Below are 17,225 nucleotides of genomic sequence, written 5' to 3' on the forward strand. Positions count from 1 at the left end.
ACTAGGCAAGTCAGTTAAGAACCAATTCTTATTTACAGTGACGGCCTACACCGGCCAAACCTGGACGACGCTGGGCCAATTGTGCACCGCCCTATGGGACTCCAAATCACAGCCGGTTGTGATACAGCCTTGATTCAAAAAGGGTGTCTGTAGTGACGCCTCAAGCACTGAGATGCTGTGCCTTAGACTGCTGCGCCACTTGGGAGCATTTTACTTCGACCGGTCCTGTTTTTAGGATACACTACATGACCAAGAGTATATGGACACCTGCTCATCAAACATCTCATTCCAAAATCATGGACATTAATATGGGGTTGGTCCCCCCTTTGCTGCTATAACAGCATCCACTCTTCTGGGAAGGCTTTCCACTAGATGTTGGAACATTGCTGCGGGGACTTGCTTCCATTCAGCCACAAGAGCATTAGCGAGGTCAAGCACTGATGTTGGGTGATTAGGCTTGGCTCACAGTCTGCATTCCAATTCATCCCAAAGGTGTTCGATGGGGTGGAGATCAGTCAAGTTATTCCACACCGATCTCGACAAACCATTTCTGCATGGACCTCACTTTGTGCACAGGAGCATTGTCATGCTGAAACAGGAAAGGGCCTTCCTCAAACTGTTGCCACAAAGTTGGAAGTACAGAATTGTCCAGAAAGTCATTGTATGTTATAGCATTAAGCTGTACCTTCACTGGAACTAAGGGGCCATGCCATCATGAAAAACAGCCCCGGACCATTATTTCTCCACCAAACTTGACAGTTGGCACAATGCATTCCGGCAAGTAGCATTCTCCTGGCATACGCCAAATCCAGATTTGTCCGTTGGCCTGCCAGATTGTGAAGCGTGATTCATCACTCCAGGGAACTCGTTTCCACTGCTCCAGAGTCCAATGGTGGCGAGCTTTACACCACTCCAGCCGATGCACGGCCATAGAAACCCATTTCATGAAGCTCCCGACAAAGTTATTGTGCTGACATTGCTTCCAGAGGCAGTTTGGAACTCGGTAGTTAGTATTGCAACCAAGGACAGACAATTTTTACACGCTACTCGCTGGTCCCGTTCTCTGAGCTTCTGTGGCATACCACTTTGGGGCTAAGCCGTTGTTGCTCCTAGACGTTTCCACTTCACAATAACAGCACTTACAGATGACCAGGACAGCTCTAGCAGGGCAGAAATTTGACAAACTAACTTGTTGGAAAGGTGGCAACCTATGACAGTGACACATTGAAAGTCATAGATCTTCACGAAGGCCATTCTACTGCCAATGTTTGTCTATGAAGACTGCATGGCTGTGTGCTCGATTTTATACACTGGTGTGGCTAAAGTTGGCAAATCCACTAATTTGAAGGGGTGTCCACATGCTTTTGTATATATAGTGTATGTTTGTTAACATGTCGGTGCATTTTTTTATTTGATTGGGCGACCATTTAGGTTAGGCTATTTGATCTGAGAAGTTAGGTAAAAAGTATCTGTCTCATTATATTGTCATAGATTTTATCTCCAGCCTGTAGACTAGTGAAAAGGCCACATACTCTTTCTACTATACCCTATATCTGCTACATGATTTACCTTAGATTATTTTTCAGACTAAATGTTGGAGTGCCGCAGCGATTCATATCTCCAACAGTACCCCGGAGAGGCGTGCTTGGAATCGACAAGATAAATATTTTGCGCCCCTGCCTTTAACAAGTGGGCACAGCTTATCATAGGGCGCCATCAGCGCTCACCTAAAAAGCCCATATGCCACTGGTTGAGAGAAATTGTCATTGTATTTGGGCAGAATTATGTGAGGTTTTCTGTGTTGTTGGAGATGGGTCTTTGTCAGTTTAGCTCAGAAAATGCCGACCGTGTCAATCTGCCGCCATGTGCAGCCACCTAATCCTGCCTCATAAGTGGGCCAGCCTTGGGTAGTCCAAGGCAGCAGCACAGCCCTCAAGCAACAGCCTGCCTGCTTCCTCTGAGTCTGAGTGCTCACTGCATAAGGGGGAGATGAGGAAGAGAGACTGAGTGAGGGAGGGAAGGAGAGACCGAGAAAACCCTACTAAATTAGTGATCAGGCTTGCCCCGCTTGTATCTTTGATGAGTGAGATCATGTTTGGCCACTCACATGATGCCAACGCCACAGCGACTGCAGTGAGGGCTGCTTGGAGGGAGAGGGCCGATAGAGGAATAGCAGATGTATAGTGTCTTGCGACGTTTTCCGTTTTGTCCCCTCCATCACCAGACGATTGACTAGTTGGGAAATGTTGCGTAAACATCTCAGTTACAGGAACACCACCTCCACAATAAGTACATCACATAACAGCAAAAAGGACAATGTCGATATGCAGGCCTTTGTGTTACTCAGAGGAGAGATGGTTCATTCGATCAATATCTTTACAGGACCTGAAAAGACGGAGCATTCATTGAGAGAAATCATGTTCATGTTGGCACATCAGAAGCCTTCTAAGTGCATAGAACATACACAGAATATTTATTTTAAGCATAGTGTTCACTCCCAGGCGGTTAGGAGGAAGTCTAAGATAGAGCTTGGAGAATATGGGCCATTAGAACAAGACAATTGATAGCTAAAACATTGAAAACAGTAGTTTCAAGGTTAACACAAAAGTGAACTGGTGCACACTAATGTTGTCATGATAATTGAGTCAATTTATCGTGATAGATATTTATTTTTTTAGGGCCTATAGTAGTTTGGTACACATCCCTCAGTGTATTTCTCTGTACGTGGAGTTCACTCTCACGCGGTTAGGCGGAAATCTCTGCCAGCTCTCCTCTCCTGGTGGAAAGTGACCCTGGCTCCCCTGGGGACTGTGTGTGTGTGTGTGTGTGTGTGTGTGTGTGTGTGTGTGTGTGTGTGTGTGTGTGTGTGTGTGTGTGTGTGTGTGTGTGTGTGTGTGTGTGTCTATCTTAAGCCACTTCCATCATGTCTGGTCACTCGTGCTCTTCTATCCACAGCACTTAAATCTGGTATCCACACCTCTGGGCCATCCAATATCCTGTATTTCCTGTTCCTACTGCACAGGACGGAAGCTTTGGTGCTGGCAGATTCTTAGTGATTCTTGTTTACACGGTAGCATGACAAAAGAAAACAAATTGTATTACATCATATTGCCATTTGCTCTGGACTAATTTCACACCTGCCTACTTCATGTAGTTCAGTTGATGTGATTTCAATTGAACGCAAATTCAGTTGACACTCAAGGTACACTCCCATTGTCTCAGCCACTAACCCAGAGAGGAGGCGGAGTGAGATGACAGACAGGCAGGCGAGGGACACAGCAGAGCAGTGGAAAAACATGAATGCACCATTTGCCTTTGAGTCATCCCCAACACACACACACACTGGGCTTCCGAGTGGCACAGCAGAAACCCTGGTTCAAATCCAGACTATCACAACCGGCCGTGATTGGGAATCCCATAGGGCGGCGCACAGTTGGCCCAGGGTCATCCGGGTTTGGCCGGTGTAGGCCGTCACTGTCAATAAGAATATGTTCTTAACTGACTTGCCTAGTTAAATAAAAAAATCTCACATTCAGAAAGTATTCAGACCCCTTGACTTTAAAACATTGGTTTGTTACAGCCTTATTCTAAAATGGATTACACACAGTTGAAGTTGGAAGTTTACATACACCTTAGCCAAATACATTTAAACTCAGTTTCACAATTCCTGACATTTAATCCTAGTAAAAATTCCCTGTCTTAGGTCAGTTAGGATCACCACTTTATTTTAAGAATGTGAAATGTCCGAAAAATAGGAAAGAGAATGATTTATTTCAGATTTTATTTCTTTCATCACATTCCCAGTGGGTCAGACGCTTACATACACTCAATTAGTATTTGGTAACATTGCCTTTAAATTGTTTAACTTGGGTCAACCGTTTCAGGTAGCCTTCCACAAGCTTCCCACAATAAGTTGGGTGAATGTTGTCCTATTCCTCCTGACAAAGCTGGTGTAACTGAGTCAGGTTTATAGGCCTCCTTGCTCGCACACACTTGTTCAGTTCTGCCTACAAATTTTCTATATGATTAAGGTCAGGGCTTTGTGATGGCCACTCCAATACCTTGACTTTGTTGTCCTTAAGCCATTTTGCCACATCTTTGGAAGTATGCTTGGGGTCATTGTCCATTTGGAAGACCCATTTGCGAACAAGCTTTAACTTCCTGACTGATGTCTTGAGATGTTGCGTCAATATATCCACATAATTGTCCTGCCTCGTGATGCCATCTATTTTGTGAAGTGCACCAGTCCCTCCTGCAGCAAAGCACCCCCACAACATGATGCTGCCACCCCAGTGCTTCACGGTTGGGATCTTCGGCTTGCAAGCCACCCCCGTTTTCCTCCAAACATAATGATGGTCATTATGGCCAAACGGTTCCATTTTTGTTTCATCAGACCAGAGGACATTTCTCCAAAAAGTACAATCTTTGTCCCCATGTGCAGTTGCAAACCATAGTCTGGCTTTATGGCGTTTTTGAAGCAGTGGCTTCTTCCTTGATGAGCGGCCTTTCAGGTTATGTCGATATAGGACTGGTTTTAATGTGGATATAGATACTTTTGTACCCGTTTCCTCCAGCATCTTCACAAGGTCCTTTGCTGTTGTTCTGGGATTGATTTGCACTTTTCACACCAAAGTACATTCATCTCTAGGAGACAGAAAAGCGTCTCCTTCCTGAGCGGTATGACGGCTGCGTGGTCCCATGGTGTTTATACTTGCGTACTATTGTTTGTACAGATGAATGTGGTACCTTCAGGCGTTTGGAAATTGCTCCCAAGGATGAACCAGACTTGTGGAGGTCTACAATTTTTTGCTGAGGTCTTGGCTAATTTCTTTTGATTTTCCCATAATGTCAAGCAAAGAGGCACTGAGTTTGAAGGTAGGCCTAGAAATACATCCACAGGTACACCTCCAATTGACTCAAATGATGTCAATTAGCCTATCAGAAGCTTCTAAAGCCATGACATCCTTTTCTGTCATTTTCCAAGCTGTTTAAAAGGCACAGTCAATTTAGTGTATTAAACTTCTGGCCTACTGGAATTGTGATACAGTGAATTATAAGTGAAATAATCTGTCTGTTAATAATTGTTGGAAAAATGACTTGTGTCATGCACAAAGTAGATGTCCTAACCGACTTGCAAACACTATAGTTTGTTAACAAAAAATTTGTGGAGTGGTTGAAAAACGAGTTTTAATGACTCCAACATAAGTGTAAATCCGACTTCAACTGTACATACATACATACTTATTTTTTCCCCTCAATCTGAGCGCTTTGGGGCAGGTTTTCATCAAGGATCTCTGTACTTTGCTCCGTTCATCTTTCCCTCGATCCTGACTAGTCTCCGAGACCCTGCCGCTGAAATACATCCCCACAGCCTGATGCTTCCACCGCCATGCGTCACCGTAGGGATGGTACCAGGTTTTCTCCAGACATGACACTTGGCATTCACGCCAAAGAGTCACATCTTGGTTTCATCAGACCTGAGAATCTTGTTTCTCATGGTCTGAGAGTCCTTTAGGTGCCTTTTGGCAAACTCCAAGTGGGCTGTCATGTGCCTTTTACAGTGGAGTGGCTTCCATCTGGCCTCTACCATAAAGGCCTGATTTGTGGAGTACTGCAGAGATGTTTGTCCTTCTGGAAGGTTCTCCCATCTTCACAGAGGAACTCTGGAGCTCTGTGAGTGACCATCGGGCTCTTAGTCACCTCCCTCACCAAGGCCCTTCTCCCCTGATTGCTCAGTTTGGCCGGGCAGCCAGCTCTAGGAAGAGTCTTGGTGGTTCCAAACTTCTTCCATTTAAGAATGATGGAGGCCACTGTGTTCTTGGGGACCTTCAATGCTGCAGAAATGTTTGGGTACCCTTCCACAGAGGTGTGCCTCGACACAATCCTGTCTCGGAGCTCTACGGACGATTCCTTCGACCTCAATGCTTTGTTTTTGCTCTGACATGCACTGTCAACTGTGGGACCTTATATAGACAGGTGTGTGCTTTTCCAAATCAATTAAATTTACCACAGGTGGACTCCAAGTTGTAGAAACATCTTAAGGATGATCAATGGAAACAGGATGCACCTGAGCTCAATTTCGAGTCTCAAAACAAACAGTCTGAATACTAATGTAAATAAAGATTCTGTTTTTATTTTTAATAAATTAGCTAAAATTTCTAAAAACCTGTATTCACGTCGTCATAATGGGGTATTATGTAGATTGATGAGGAAAACATTTAATAACATTTAGAATAAGGCTGTAACGTAACAAAAATGTGGAAAAAGTCAGTCTGAATACTTTACGAATGCACTGTATGTGGTAACACGTTTTATGCCAATAAAGCCATTTGAATTGAGAGAACGAGAAGAGGGCAAGAGGGAGAATGAGAAAAAGAGCCAGAGAACAAAGGGGAAGAGAACAGGCAATTAAGTAGAAAGCAATGAGAATCTACAGGAATTGAGTCATGTCAAAGTGCGTCACAATTTACCCCATAGATTTACGCACGGAAGCATACATAACATTGCCATGTAGCCTCATCGGCATAGGCACACTGTACCCCGCCACACACTTATGAAAGCCTACATACACACACACACAAAAGTCTCCAAGACATAAACACATGCATACGCACAAACAGCCTATAACATATAAAAGCATACTCACACAGACGGAATCACCCTGAAATAATGACTGGCAGTGGGTAAAGACCCCCTCCAAGCAGAATTCAGCCCCTCCCTCCCTCACTACGCTTGTTAAGGAAGCAACATTAGGAAACACTAACCCAGGGCAGGAAGATACTGTGTGGGTTTGGAGGATATCTAGTAGTCCTCCCCGGTGATGGGAGCTGACAGGGAAGGACCAGGGGGTGAACCACCCTAGTCCTTTCATTCAGTACAGGCCTCTGTTAGCTAACAGAGTGTGTGTGTGTGTGTGTGTGTGTGTGTGTGTGTGTGTGTGTGTGTGTGTGTGTGTGTGTGTGTGTGTGTTAGTCTGGGAGATGCCCCGAGATGCTTTACTCTCGCTGCTTCACTTTCTCTCCCTCTCTCTGCTGGCAGGCACGGGCATCCACTCAGCGACGCTCTGGCGACTCACACAGGAAGCCAAGCCAACCTCACACAGAGAGAGAGGAAGCCAGACAGAGCAAGCCAGACAGAGAGCGAGCAAGACAGAGAGCGAGCCAGAGCGAACAAGCGAGCGAGACAGAGAGCGAGCCAGAGCGAACAAGCGAGCGACACACAGAGCGAGAGAGACAGAGAGCGAGCCAGAGCGAACAAGCGAGCGACACACAGAGCGAACAAGCGAGCGACAGAGACAGAGAGCGCGAGCGCCAGAGACAGAGAGCGCGAGCGCGAGCGCCAGAGACAGAGAGCGCGAGCGCCAGAGACAGAGAGCGCGAGCGCGAGCGCCAGAGACAGAGAGCGCGAGCGCGAGCGCCAGAGACAGAGAGCGCGAGCGCCAGAGACAGAGACAGAGAGCGCCAGAGACAGAGAGCGCCAGAGACAGAGACAGAGAGCGCCAGAGAGCGCGAGCGCCAGAGACAGAGAGCGCCAGAGACAGAGAGCGCCAGAGACAGAGAGCGCGAGCGCCAGAGACAGAGAGCGCGAGCGCCAGAGACAGAGAGCGCGAGCGCCAGAGACAGAGAGCGCGAGCGCCAGAGACAGAGAGCGCGAGCGCCAGAGACAGAGAGCGCCAGAGAGAGACAGAGACAGACAGAGCGCCAGAGACAGACAGAGCCAGACAGAGCGCCAGAGCCAGACAGAGCGCGAGCGCCAGACAGAGCGCCAGAGCCAGACAGAGCGCGAGCGCCAGAGCCAGACAGAGCGCGAGCGCCAGAGCCAGACAGAGCGCGAGCGCCAGAGCCAGACAGAGCGCGAGCGCCAGAGCCAGACAGAGCGCGAGCGACAGAGCCAGACAGAGCGCGAGCGACAGAGCCAGACAGAGCGCGAGCGACAGAGCCAGACAGAACGCGAGCGACAGAGCCAGACAGAGCGCGAGCGACAGAGCCAGACAGAGCGCGAGCGACAGAGCCAGACAGAGCGCGAGCGACAGAGCCAGACAGAGCGCGAGCGACAGAGCCAGACAGAGCGCGAGCGACAGAGCCAGACAGAGCGCGAGCGACAGAGCCAGACAGAGCGCGACAGAGCCAGACAGAGAGCGACAGAGCCAGACAGAGAGCGACAGAGCCAGACAGAGAGCGACAGAGCCAGACAGAGAGGAAAAGGAGGATAGTACATGCAGCCAGACAGTACTTTTTAGATAAGAAGAAGAGAGAGAAGCTCTTTGCTGCCTACATGGCTGAATGGGATCTGCATATTCAGTAGGCATGTTGTTCCCACATCATGTACTGTGATAACATTAACTCAACACACCATCTACAAAGATGCTGGATGCTACCAACAATGCCATGTCAAACTGTGTCTGTCCGCAGCGCACCCATTTAGGCCTATCTGACATGAATGAGCACATGAACAAACTCATGAATGAATAAACTACATATTACTTTGTTCTTCTACAACCACAGAGAAGCCCAAGCTGCCTACAGTACAGTGTTGCTCTGTTTGTCAACCAAAAATAGCTCCCTGGTATTGTGAATGCCTTTGAGTGCATTGTGGGTCAGGACACTGCAACAGAGCACACACAGAGAAGGTGTTGATAATGCTGTTGTCACCAATGACACAATTAAACACTGGTCTGTATCACCACCTGGTGGACTATACATGTTACACATCATGAAGTCTACCCGGGAAACTCAGACAGCGCACCATTACACACACACACACACACATTCTGGTGGTCAGTCCAAGGACATGTTCATTAGGGCACACAGTAAGGGAAAATTAAAACTGCTTCTTATTGGAAAAGACCCCGTTTCACTCAGTTTTGGAGCGTTTCCTTTTGTTTCATGCCTACTGAAGATGAGCTCAGTTATAGCCAGATGAAAAGGACATCTGACTGTGCTGATTGGCTGTGAGGGAGAGAGTGCTGGTGGGTAGAAGGGTTCTTACCGTAGTGGCTGTGTAGAGGGCCTGGCCCACCTCTATGACCGCTGGGGCAGTGGTCTGGGTGTCTGCCACCATGGGACTGATCTATGGGGAGGGAGGAGAACAATGGTGTGAAGCATTAGGAATACAAACACCACCTGTATGCATTATGGATGCATTTATAGGAACAGGAATTTTACATTGGCTGAATCAAATGTGAAGTCAGTGGGAAGATGATTGTGTTTATTCATGTGCTGTTATGTCTGTTGCCCTCTGACCTCTATAGCCCCAGACTGGGCGGAGTGGAGGTGAGGTCCTCGGGGGTAGATGTCTGTCAGGTGAGGAGGGGGGTCGGGGGTGACCCGCTGGCTGTGTTTGCTCAGGACCTCACGGTAGTCAAAAGAATCAAAGTTGGTCTTCCACATTAAAACCTGGGGGCGGTAGGTAGCCTCGCGGTTAAGAGCGTTGGAAGGTCGTTGAGCCAAAAGGTCGCTGGTTCTAATCCCCAAGCAGACTAGGTTAAAAATATGCTGATGTGCCCTTGAGCAAGGAACTTAACCCTGATTGTTCCTGTAAATGGCTCTGCTAAATGACAAATGTAACTGTTGATAGATGTGAGCCATTAGGGCAGGGAACCAGCTCATCATTGCAAATAAGTCGATTTTTTATTTAACTAAGTCAGATAAGAACAAATTCTTATTTACAATGACAGCCTACCCCGGCCAAACCCTCCTCTAACCCGGACGATGGGAGAATATGGTAGTCAGTCCGGAGCATACAGAGATCTACTACCTGCATTTTTCCAATAAGAACACTGATCAGATTTAGATTTTATGTAGAAAAATATTTTGCTGGTCTTCCTTACTGAGCTATCTGCTTCCCTTCATACCATGAACACACAGTTAGTCCACCCACCTGAGCATCACAACCCCCTGAGGCGAAGAAGTCTCCTCCCCTGGAGAAGGCCACAGTCAGGACAGGACCCTAAGAGTCAAAACAACTAGACCCCTTCAAAATCACAGACACTACAACATAAGACTAGAGATCATGATAGCTCATTGCTTCAGATGTTCAGATCATAGAATTGAATTACTAATAATAATAAAATAATCTAGCAATTCTATTTCTATAGTCCAGATGGGTATGTCTATAGAAATGTTTGTGATCATACGCACGTCCTTAGGTTCTGGGCTAATAAACAATGCCAGTAAAGAACAGGAAGACTTGCACACCGTTTACGCTCCCAATTCACTGCTTTACTGACTACGTTTCCAAAGCGGATCTTCGTCAGGTCGAGTGCTCACGTCCCACCTCACATGACCATTAAACACACGACACATGGTGGGTGTGGAAACAATTCACTTTAATTAAATCACTGATGCACATAAAGGATTGGTCATAAACAATTATATTTGGCATCATTCCGTGTTCCACAAAAAACGTGGTATACTGGATCAAGTGTATTTGTGGTCTATGCTATGTAGGAAAAACAAAATAAGCTCTGAAAACAAGGATAGCAAAACAAGGAGTAAAAACAGGAATAGAGGTCGACCGATTATGATTTCTCAACACCGATACCGATTGGAGGTCCAAAAAAAGCCGATACCGATTAATCGGACGATTTTTATATATATATATATGCAATAATGACAATTACAACAATACTGACTGAACAATGAACACTTATTTTAACTTAATATATCAATAAAATCTATTTAGTCTCAAATAAATAACGAAACATGTTGAATTTGGTTTAAATAATGCAAAAACAAAGTGTTGGAGAAGAAAGTAAAAGTGCAATATGTGCCATGTAAGAAAGCTAACGTTTAAGTTCCTTGCTCAGAACATGAGAACATATGAAAGCTGGTGGTTCCTTTTAACATGAGTCTTCAATATTCCCAGGAAGGAAGTTTTAGGTTGTATTATTATAGGACTATTTCTCTCTATACCATTTGTATTTTATATACCTTTGCCTATTGGATGTTCTAATAGGTACTGCCTGTATTGCCAGCCTAATCTCGGGAGTTGATAGGCTTGAAGTCATAAACAGCGCAATGCTTGAAGCATTGCGAAGAGCTGCTGTCAAACGCAGTAAAGTGCTGTTTGAATGAATGCTTACTAGCCTGCTGCTGCCTACCACCGCTCAGTCAGACTGCTCTATCAAATCATACAGTTAATTATAATAACACAAAGAAATACGAGCCGTAGGTCATTAATATGGTCAAATCCGGAAACTATCATTTCGAAAATAAACATTTATTCTTTCAGTGAAATACGGAACCGTTCCGTATTTTATCTAACGGGTGGCATACATAAGTCTAAATATTGCTGTTACATTGCACAACCTTCAACGTTATGTCATAATTACGTAAAATTCTGGCAAATTAGTTCGCAACGAACCAGGCGGCCCAAACTGTTGCATATACCCTGACTCTGTTGCACAGAACGCAAGAGAAGAGACACAATTTCCCTAGTTTAATAATCGCCTGCTAACATACATTTCTTTTAACTAAATATGCAGGTTTAAAAAATATACTTCTGTGTATTGATTTTAAGAAAGGCATTGATGTTTATGGTTAGGTACATTTGTGCAACGATTGTGCTTTTTTCGCAAATGCGCTTTTGTTTAATCATCCCCCGTTTGGCGAAGTTGGCTGTCTTTGTTAGGAAGAAATGGTCGTCACATAGTTCGCAACGAGCCAGGCGGCCCAAACTGCTGCATATACCCTGACTCTGTTGCACAGAACGCAAGAGAAGTGACACAATTTCCCTAATTAAAAGAAATTCATGTTAGCAGGCAATATTAACTAAATATGCAGGTTTAAAAATATATACTTGTGTATTGATTTTAAGAAAAGCGTTGATGTTTATGGTTAGGTACACATTGGTGCAACGACAGTGCTTTTTTCGCGAACGCGCTTGTTAAATCACCCGTTTGGCGAAGTAGGCTGTGACTCGATAAATTAACAGGCACCGCATTGATTATATGCAACGCAGGACAAGCTAGATAAACTAGTAATATCAACCATGTGTAGTTAACTAGTGATCATGTTAAGATTGATTGTTTTTTATAAGATAAGTTTAATGCTAGCTAGCACCTTACATTGGCTCCTTGCTGCACTCGCATAACAGGTGGTCAGCCTGCCACGCAGTCTCCTCGTGGAGTGCAATGTAATAGGCCATAATCGGTCCAAAAATGCCGATTGTTATGAAAACTTGAAATCGGCCCAAATTAAATCGGCCATTTCGATTAATCGGTCGACCTCTAAACAAGACTCTTAAATAGAGAAAGCCTGTGCATAATCATGGAGGCTCATCACAACATCAGCTCTGAGAGCAGTACACTGGTATCGAGCTTCCAAGGTAATCTAGTTTTTTTTTTTCTTCTTTTTTTTACTGTTGCCTAGGTTTAAACTTGGACCCATATGACCATATGTACCTGTGTGATTAATTATAGATTGACTATGTGCAAAAGTGAATTGAATTGTTTCCACACCCACACTGCGTCATGTGCGTAATGGTCATGTGAGGTCAAAAACATATATTTGGGGATGTGAGCACTCAGTCTGTTTGACCTGATGAAGATCCGTTTCGGATCGAAACGTAGTGAATAAAGAGATGAATTGGGAGCATAAACAGTGTACGGGCCTTCTTGTTCTTTTCAGATGGGCGTGTCCACATACTGTAGCATAAAGAACAGCCTTAGCGTGGTCCTAAATGTGGCCTAAGCATTACCTTGTGTCCGTGGAGGGTGTAGATGAGGCGTCCCTCCAGCAGGTCCAGGATCTTCACTGTGCAGTCACTGGAGCCACTGATCAGATAGTTTCCAGACGGGTGGAAGGAAAAGCAATTGATCCCTGCACTGTGGACTGATACCAAAGACAGAGGTTTATGTGTGCAGACATTGAACGTGGCCTCTCTAATACAGGAAGATTGGTTGCCAGGTGTGTTTCTAGTAAAGTACACTCTAAAATAGAAAAAGATTGGGCAACCAGGCTGTCATTCAGTAGAATTCTTAAGCCTTTTAAAAGCTTGTTACCTTGGTAATGCTGGAGCAGTTTGTTTGTCCGTATGTCCCAGATCTTCAGCGTGTTGTCTGCTCCTGAGGATGCTATGCAGGTGCCACTGGTGTTGAAGTCTACAAATGTTGCTGATCTAGGAAGGTGGAGGGATATGGCTACTACTTATCAAAGGTGTCAATCATGTTAGGTGGTTCCAAATATAAAATGCAATACAACAGCACCACCATGTGGTCATGTAGAAAACCCTTGAAAGTGGTTAGACTCCCCTCCCCCCGACTGACAGTCATCGTGTTACATCAATATAAACTGACTTTATTTTATTACAAATGCCAAATAATACAATGACAGGTTTTCATATGGCCTTCATCAAATATATAAAATAAGTATCTTTCTTACCCTCCATACTCTGTGAAGCAGTTGATGCATTGTTTGGTGGAGGTGTCCCACAGCCGCACTGTGCGGTCGTCACCACAGGAGGCAATTAGACGGCCGTCAGGAGAAAACCTGAATGACAAAACAGTTATAGCGCAGACAGACCAACAATATTTGGACGCAGTTTTGATTAAGGAGAAAAAATGTCATCGAATCAGTTACATATCGGGATATTATTTGAGGGTATATTATATAGTTTGACAATATTGCAATATTAATTTTGCGCTAGTTGGCTGTACCTGCACCAAAACTCGCAGTATTTGTCCTTCATAGCTTGTTCTCCATCTTCTTAAATAAAGAACCAATATGTTTTCAGCACTTTTAAAACCATGACTGAGTATCGTGACTAGTTCTCATGGTTCTCTGTTGTCCCACTGCAGCAGACATACGGTGAGCAACATGTTTGGAACATCAAAAATGTGCAATCTGTTTCCCCCTTTAGGGACTGCAGGGTTCAAATCCCAGTGTGGCCACATTACTTGCAAAGTTACATACGTAGACTTTCTGGAAGGGATGTGCATCTTTCCCTTTCATGACGATTTGACGCATCTAGATACATGGGCTCCGATACCATACGTTTCAGTTTGAAACGATTCGTTGCGATTAGAGGAACAAATCGATGCAGATCTATCCAAGCTCACCTGTGTGTGTGTGTAAATTATATTTATGTATATGGTGTATGTAGGCACCTGAGCTGAGCCATAAAGGAAACTGGGGAGCTACTGTCAGGCTGCATCACCGCCTGATATGGCAACTGCACCGCCCTCCAGAGGGTGGTGCGGTCTGCACAACGCATCACCAGGGGCAAACTACCTGCCCTCCAGGACACCTATCGCACCCGATGTCACAGGAAGGCCAAACAGATCATCAAGGACAACAACCACCCGAGCCACTGCCTGTTCACCCCGCTATCATCCAGAAGGCGAGGTCAGTACAGGTGCATCAAAGCTGGGACCGAGAGACTGAAAAACAGGTACCATCTCAAGGCCATCAGACTGTTAAACAGCCATCATTAAACACAGAGAGGCTGCTAAAAACACTTCAGTGAACCGGAAATTCATAACGTTTGAGTTGATTTTCTGACCGATGAATGCTACATTTAGGTCAGTATGGGGTCCCGCAGACCGATGCGCTCACTCACATCTTGAACCGGGGACCGATGCAGATCGGTGAATTGTTATAGCCCTACTTTATTGTGTAAACCAACCACAAACACGCACACATACAGACAGTTGTTGGTTCAGTACCTGGCGCAGCGGACCCAGTTGGTGTGCTGGTTGAGTGAGTAGACAAAACGTTGTCTGTGGACACTCCACACCTTGACAGACTTGTCGTCTGACGCAGTCACTAGCCTCTGGCCGTCGTGAGAAAAGCTGACACTGCGTACTGTAGCCGTGTGGGCTTTGAACACCATCGACTCTCCTTTACTGAAGAACACACAGGAAAGAAAGAGACAAGTGCTCAGAGAGGGAAATATAGGTAACAAACATCTAAAAGCAATGCACTAAGGTGAATCTAGCAGGTAATGTTCAATGCTGTGCGAGGGGACATTAAAGTTAGGTAGGCACTAGCTACAGAATACAATATCTCAGGTTCAAATGTCAATGAAGTTGGCTAGTCTAGGCACTAGCTAAAGGTTGTTGCAATCTTAATGACAACTGTCAGAGACTGCATGAAAGGGGCATCTAAAGCCAGATGTGGGTGTGGTCCTCTGTAGCTCAGTTGGTAGAACATGGCTCTTGCAACACCAGGATAGTGAGTTTGATCCCCGGGATATCAGGTGCTTCTCTCTCCACTCACATGCTGGGCGTCCACAGCCGTACAGTCTTGTCCTGGGATGCAGAGACGACCAGATCTCCCACAGGGGAGAACTGGACCCCTGTGATGACATCTTTGTGTCCAAAAAAACGGAACGCCCTGGCCTTAGGGTTCAGATTCCAAATCATCAGGGTCTTATCTGCAGACCCTGAGGCTGAGAGGAACATGGATGGAGACACAATGAACATGATGAGATAAGAATAGAAAAATCAATACACAAGTATATATTTTTAAACCTGCATATTTAGCTAAAAGAAATCCAGGTTAGCAGGCAATATTAACCAGGTGAAATTGTGTCATTTCTCTTGCGTTCATTGCACGCAGAGTCAGGGTATATGCAACAGTTTGGGCTGCCTGGCTCTTTGCGAACTAATTTGCCAGAACTTTACGTAATTATGACAACATTGAAGGTTGTGCAATGTAACAGGAATATTTAGACTCATGGATGCCACCCGTTAGATAAAATACGGAACGGAATAAACGTTTTGTTTTCGAGGTGATAGTTTCCGGATTAGTCAAAGGTATATGGTTTAGAGAGAAATAGTCGACGCGTTATAATTCCTGTAATAACTTGCGGCTGAATTTGAAAGGGGTTCCTTCGTTATTTTACCGTTCATGTCTTCCATAGAGAATGTCTTGATCTACTTCAAATAAGGTCTGTTTCGTGCAGGCTTAAACCGCCTCGACGTTTTGATACCCGTGTAAATCTCACTAGGATAAGGTAACGTTTGTCAACATATTTTCATAAATCCACTCTACAAAAAAATGTATCTTGGCTTATATTTAGCCAATATTGATCAGAGTTACTGTCACGTTCCTGACCTGTTTTATGTTATTTTTGTATGTGTTTAGTTGGTCAGGGCGTGAGTTGGGGTGGGCATTCTATGTTTTGTGTTTCTATGTTTAGGTCACTTGTAATTAGCCTTATATGGTTCTCAATCAGGGACAGGTGTTTGACGTTTTCCTCTGATTGAGAACCATATATAGGTTGGCTGTTCACACTGTTTGTTTGTGGGTGATTGTCTTCCGTGTCTGTGTATGTTGCACCACACGGGACTGTTTTCGGTTCGTTTGATGTAGTCTGTTCCTGTTCGTGAGTTCTTTGTGTCTTTATGTAAGTTCCATGTTCAGGTTTCGTCTACGTCGTTTTCTTATTTTGTAGTTTGTTGAAGTGTTTTCGGTTTTCGTCTGTACTTTAATAAACTTAATTATGTATTCACAACCCGCTGCATTTTGGTCCTCCGATCCTTCTCTCCTCTCCTCGTCCGAGGAAGATCTAGACACCCGTTACAGTTACCTTGTCCTATGGATATCTACACAGTTATAAAATTGGCACGGTGATGTAAGCCTACACAAAACACAGACCTTATTTTAAGTGAATCTAAAAAATATCCTATGGAATAAATGAAGGAACCGCTTTTCAGATTTTGCTAGGTGTCATGGGAATTATGACTCGCACTTTGGTTGTCAATTCTTACCATGCCCATTATTAAAATAGGATTTCCTGCATATAGAAATTAAAGTTTTTGTTTTCAACATTCATCACAGGTAACTTAAACTCTATTTGTATTCAAACAGTTGAGAGTATTTGTCTCCTAAGCAGACTCTTCAGTATCATTGTCACTTCAGAGCTGTGTGCGTGTGTGTATTTATGTATTATATTAAGTTAAAATAAGTGTTCATTGTTCATTCAGTATTGTTGCAATTGTCATTATTACAAAAATGTGTGTGTATATGATTTTTTTATTAATCGGACGATTAATCGGTATCGGCCTTTTTTGTCCTCCAATAATCGGTATCGGCATTGAAAAATCATAATCGGTCGACCTCTAATCTATACCCAGCTGTTTGTGTTTGGAATTGAAGTCTGCACAGGTGACAGCATCTTTGTGGCCCTTGAAGTGTCGCTCGAGGGTGGGGTCCTCCTGCAATGACAGAGTTCACCACAGGGTCAGGTATGGCTGGCATGCCAAAGTTGCCAAGTATGAG

General features: G+C 44.7%; 1 protein-coding gene across 4 annotated transcripts in view; it reads right to left on the minus strand.

Moving 5' to 3' along the window:
• poc1b (POC1 centriolar protein B) overlaps positions 1 to 17,225 on the minus strand; it is a 62,161-nt gene that overhangs the window by 44,318 nt on the left and 618 nt on the right. For 3 of the 4 annotated variants that reach the window (XM_071416081.1, XM_071416085.1, XM_071416083.1), the window contains exons 2-10: positions 17,077 to 17,161; positions 15,219 to 15,390; positions 14,666 to 14,845; positions 13,383 to 13,490; positions 13,004 to 13,119; positions 12,700 to 12,833; positions 9,880 to 9,948; positions 9,243 to 9,395; positions 8,989 to 9,069 (exon numbers count right to left, since the gene is read on the minus strand). In XM_071416081.1, the coding sequence (XP_071272182.1) occupies positions 8,989 to 9,069; positions 9,243 to 9,395; positions 9,880 to 9,948; positions 12,700 to 12,833; positions 13,004 to 13,119; positions 13,383 to 13,490; positions 14,666 to 14,845; positions 15,219 to 15,390; positions 17,077 to 17,161 (1,098 nt within the window). Of the gene's footprint in view, positions 1 to 8,988; positions 9,070 to 9,242; positions 9,396 to 9,879; positions 9,949 to 12,699; positions 12,834 to 13,003; positions 13,120 to 13,382; positions 13,491 to 14,665; positions 14,846 to 15,218; positions 15,391 to 17,063; positions 17,163 to 17,225 lie in introns of those variants that run through there. The other variant, XM_071416082.1, reaches the window with a different exon arrangement.

Source organism: Salvelinus alpinus, chromosome 9 (genome assembly GCF_045679555.1).
Source record: "Salvelinus alpinus chromosome 9, SLU_Salpinus.1, whole genome shotgun sequence".
In the NCBI taxonomy this organism is placed as follows: Eukaryota; Metazoa; Chordata; class Actinopteri; order Salmoniformes; family Salmonidae; genus Salvelinus; species Salvelinus alpinus.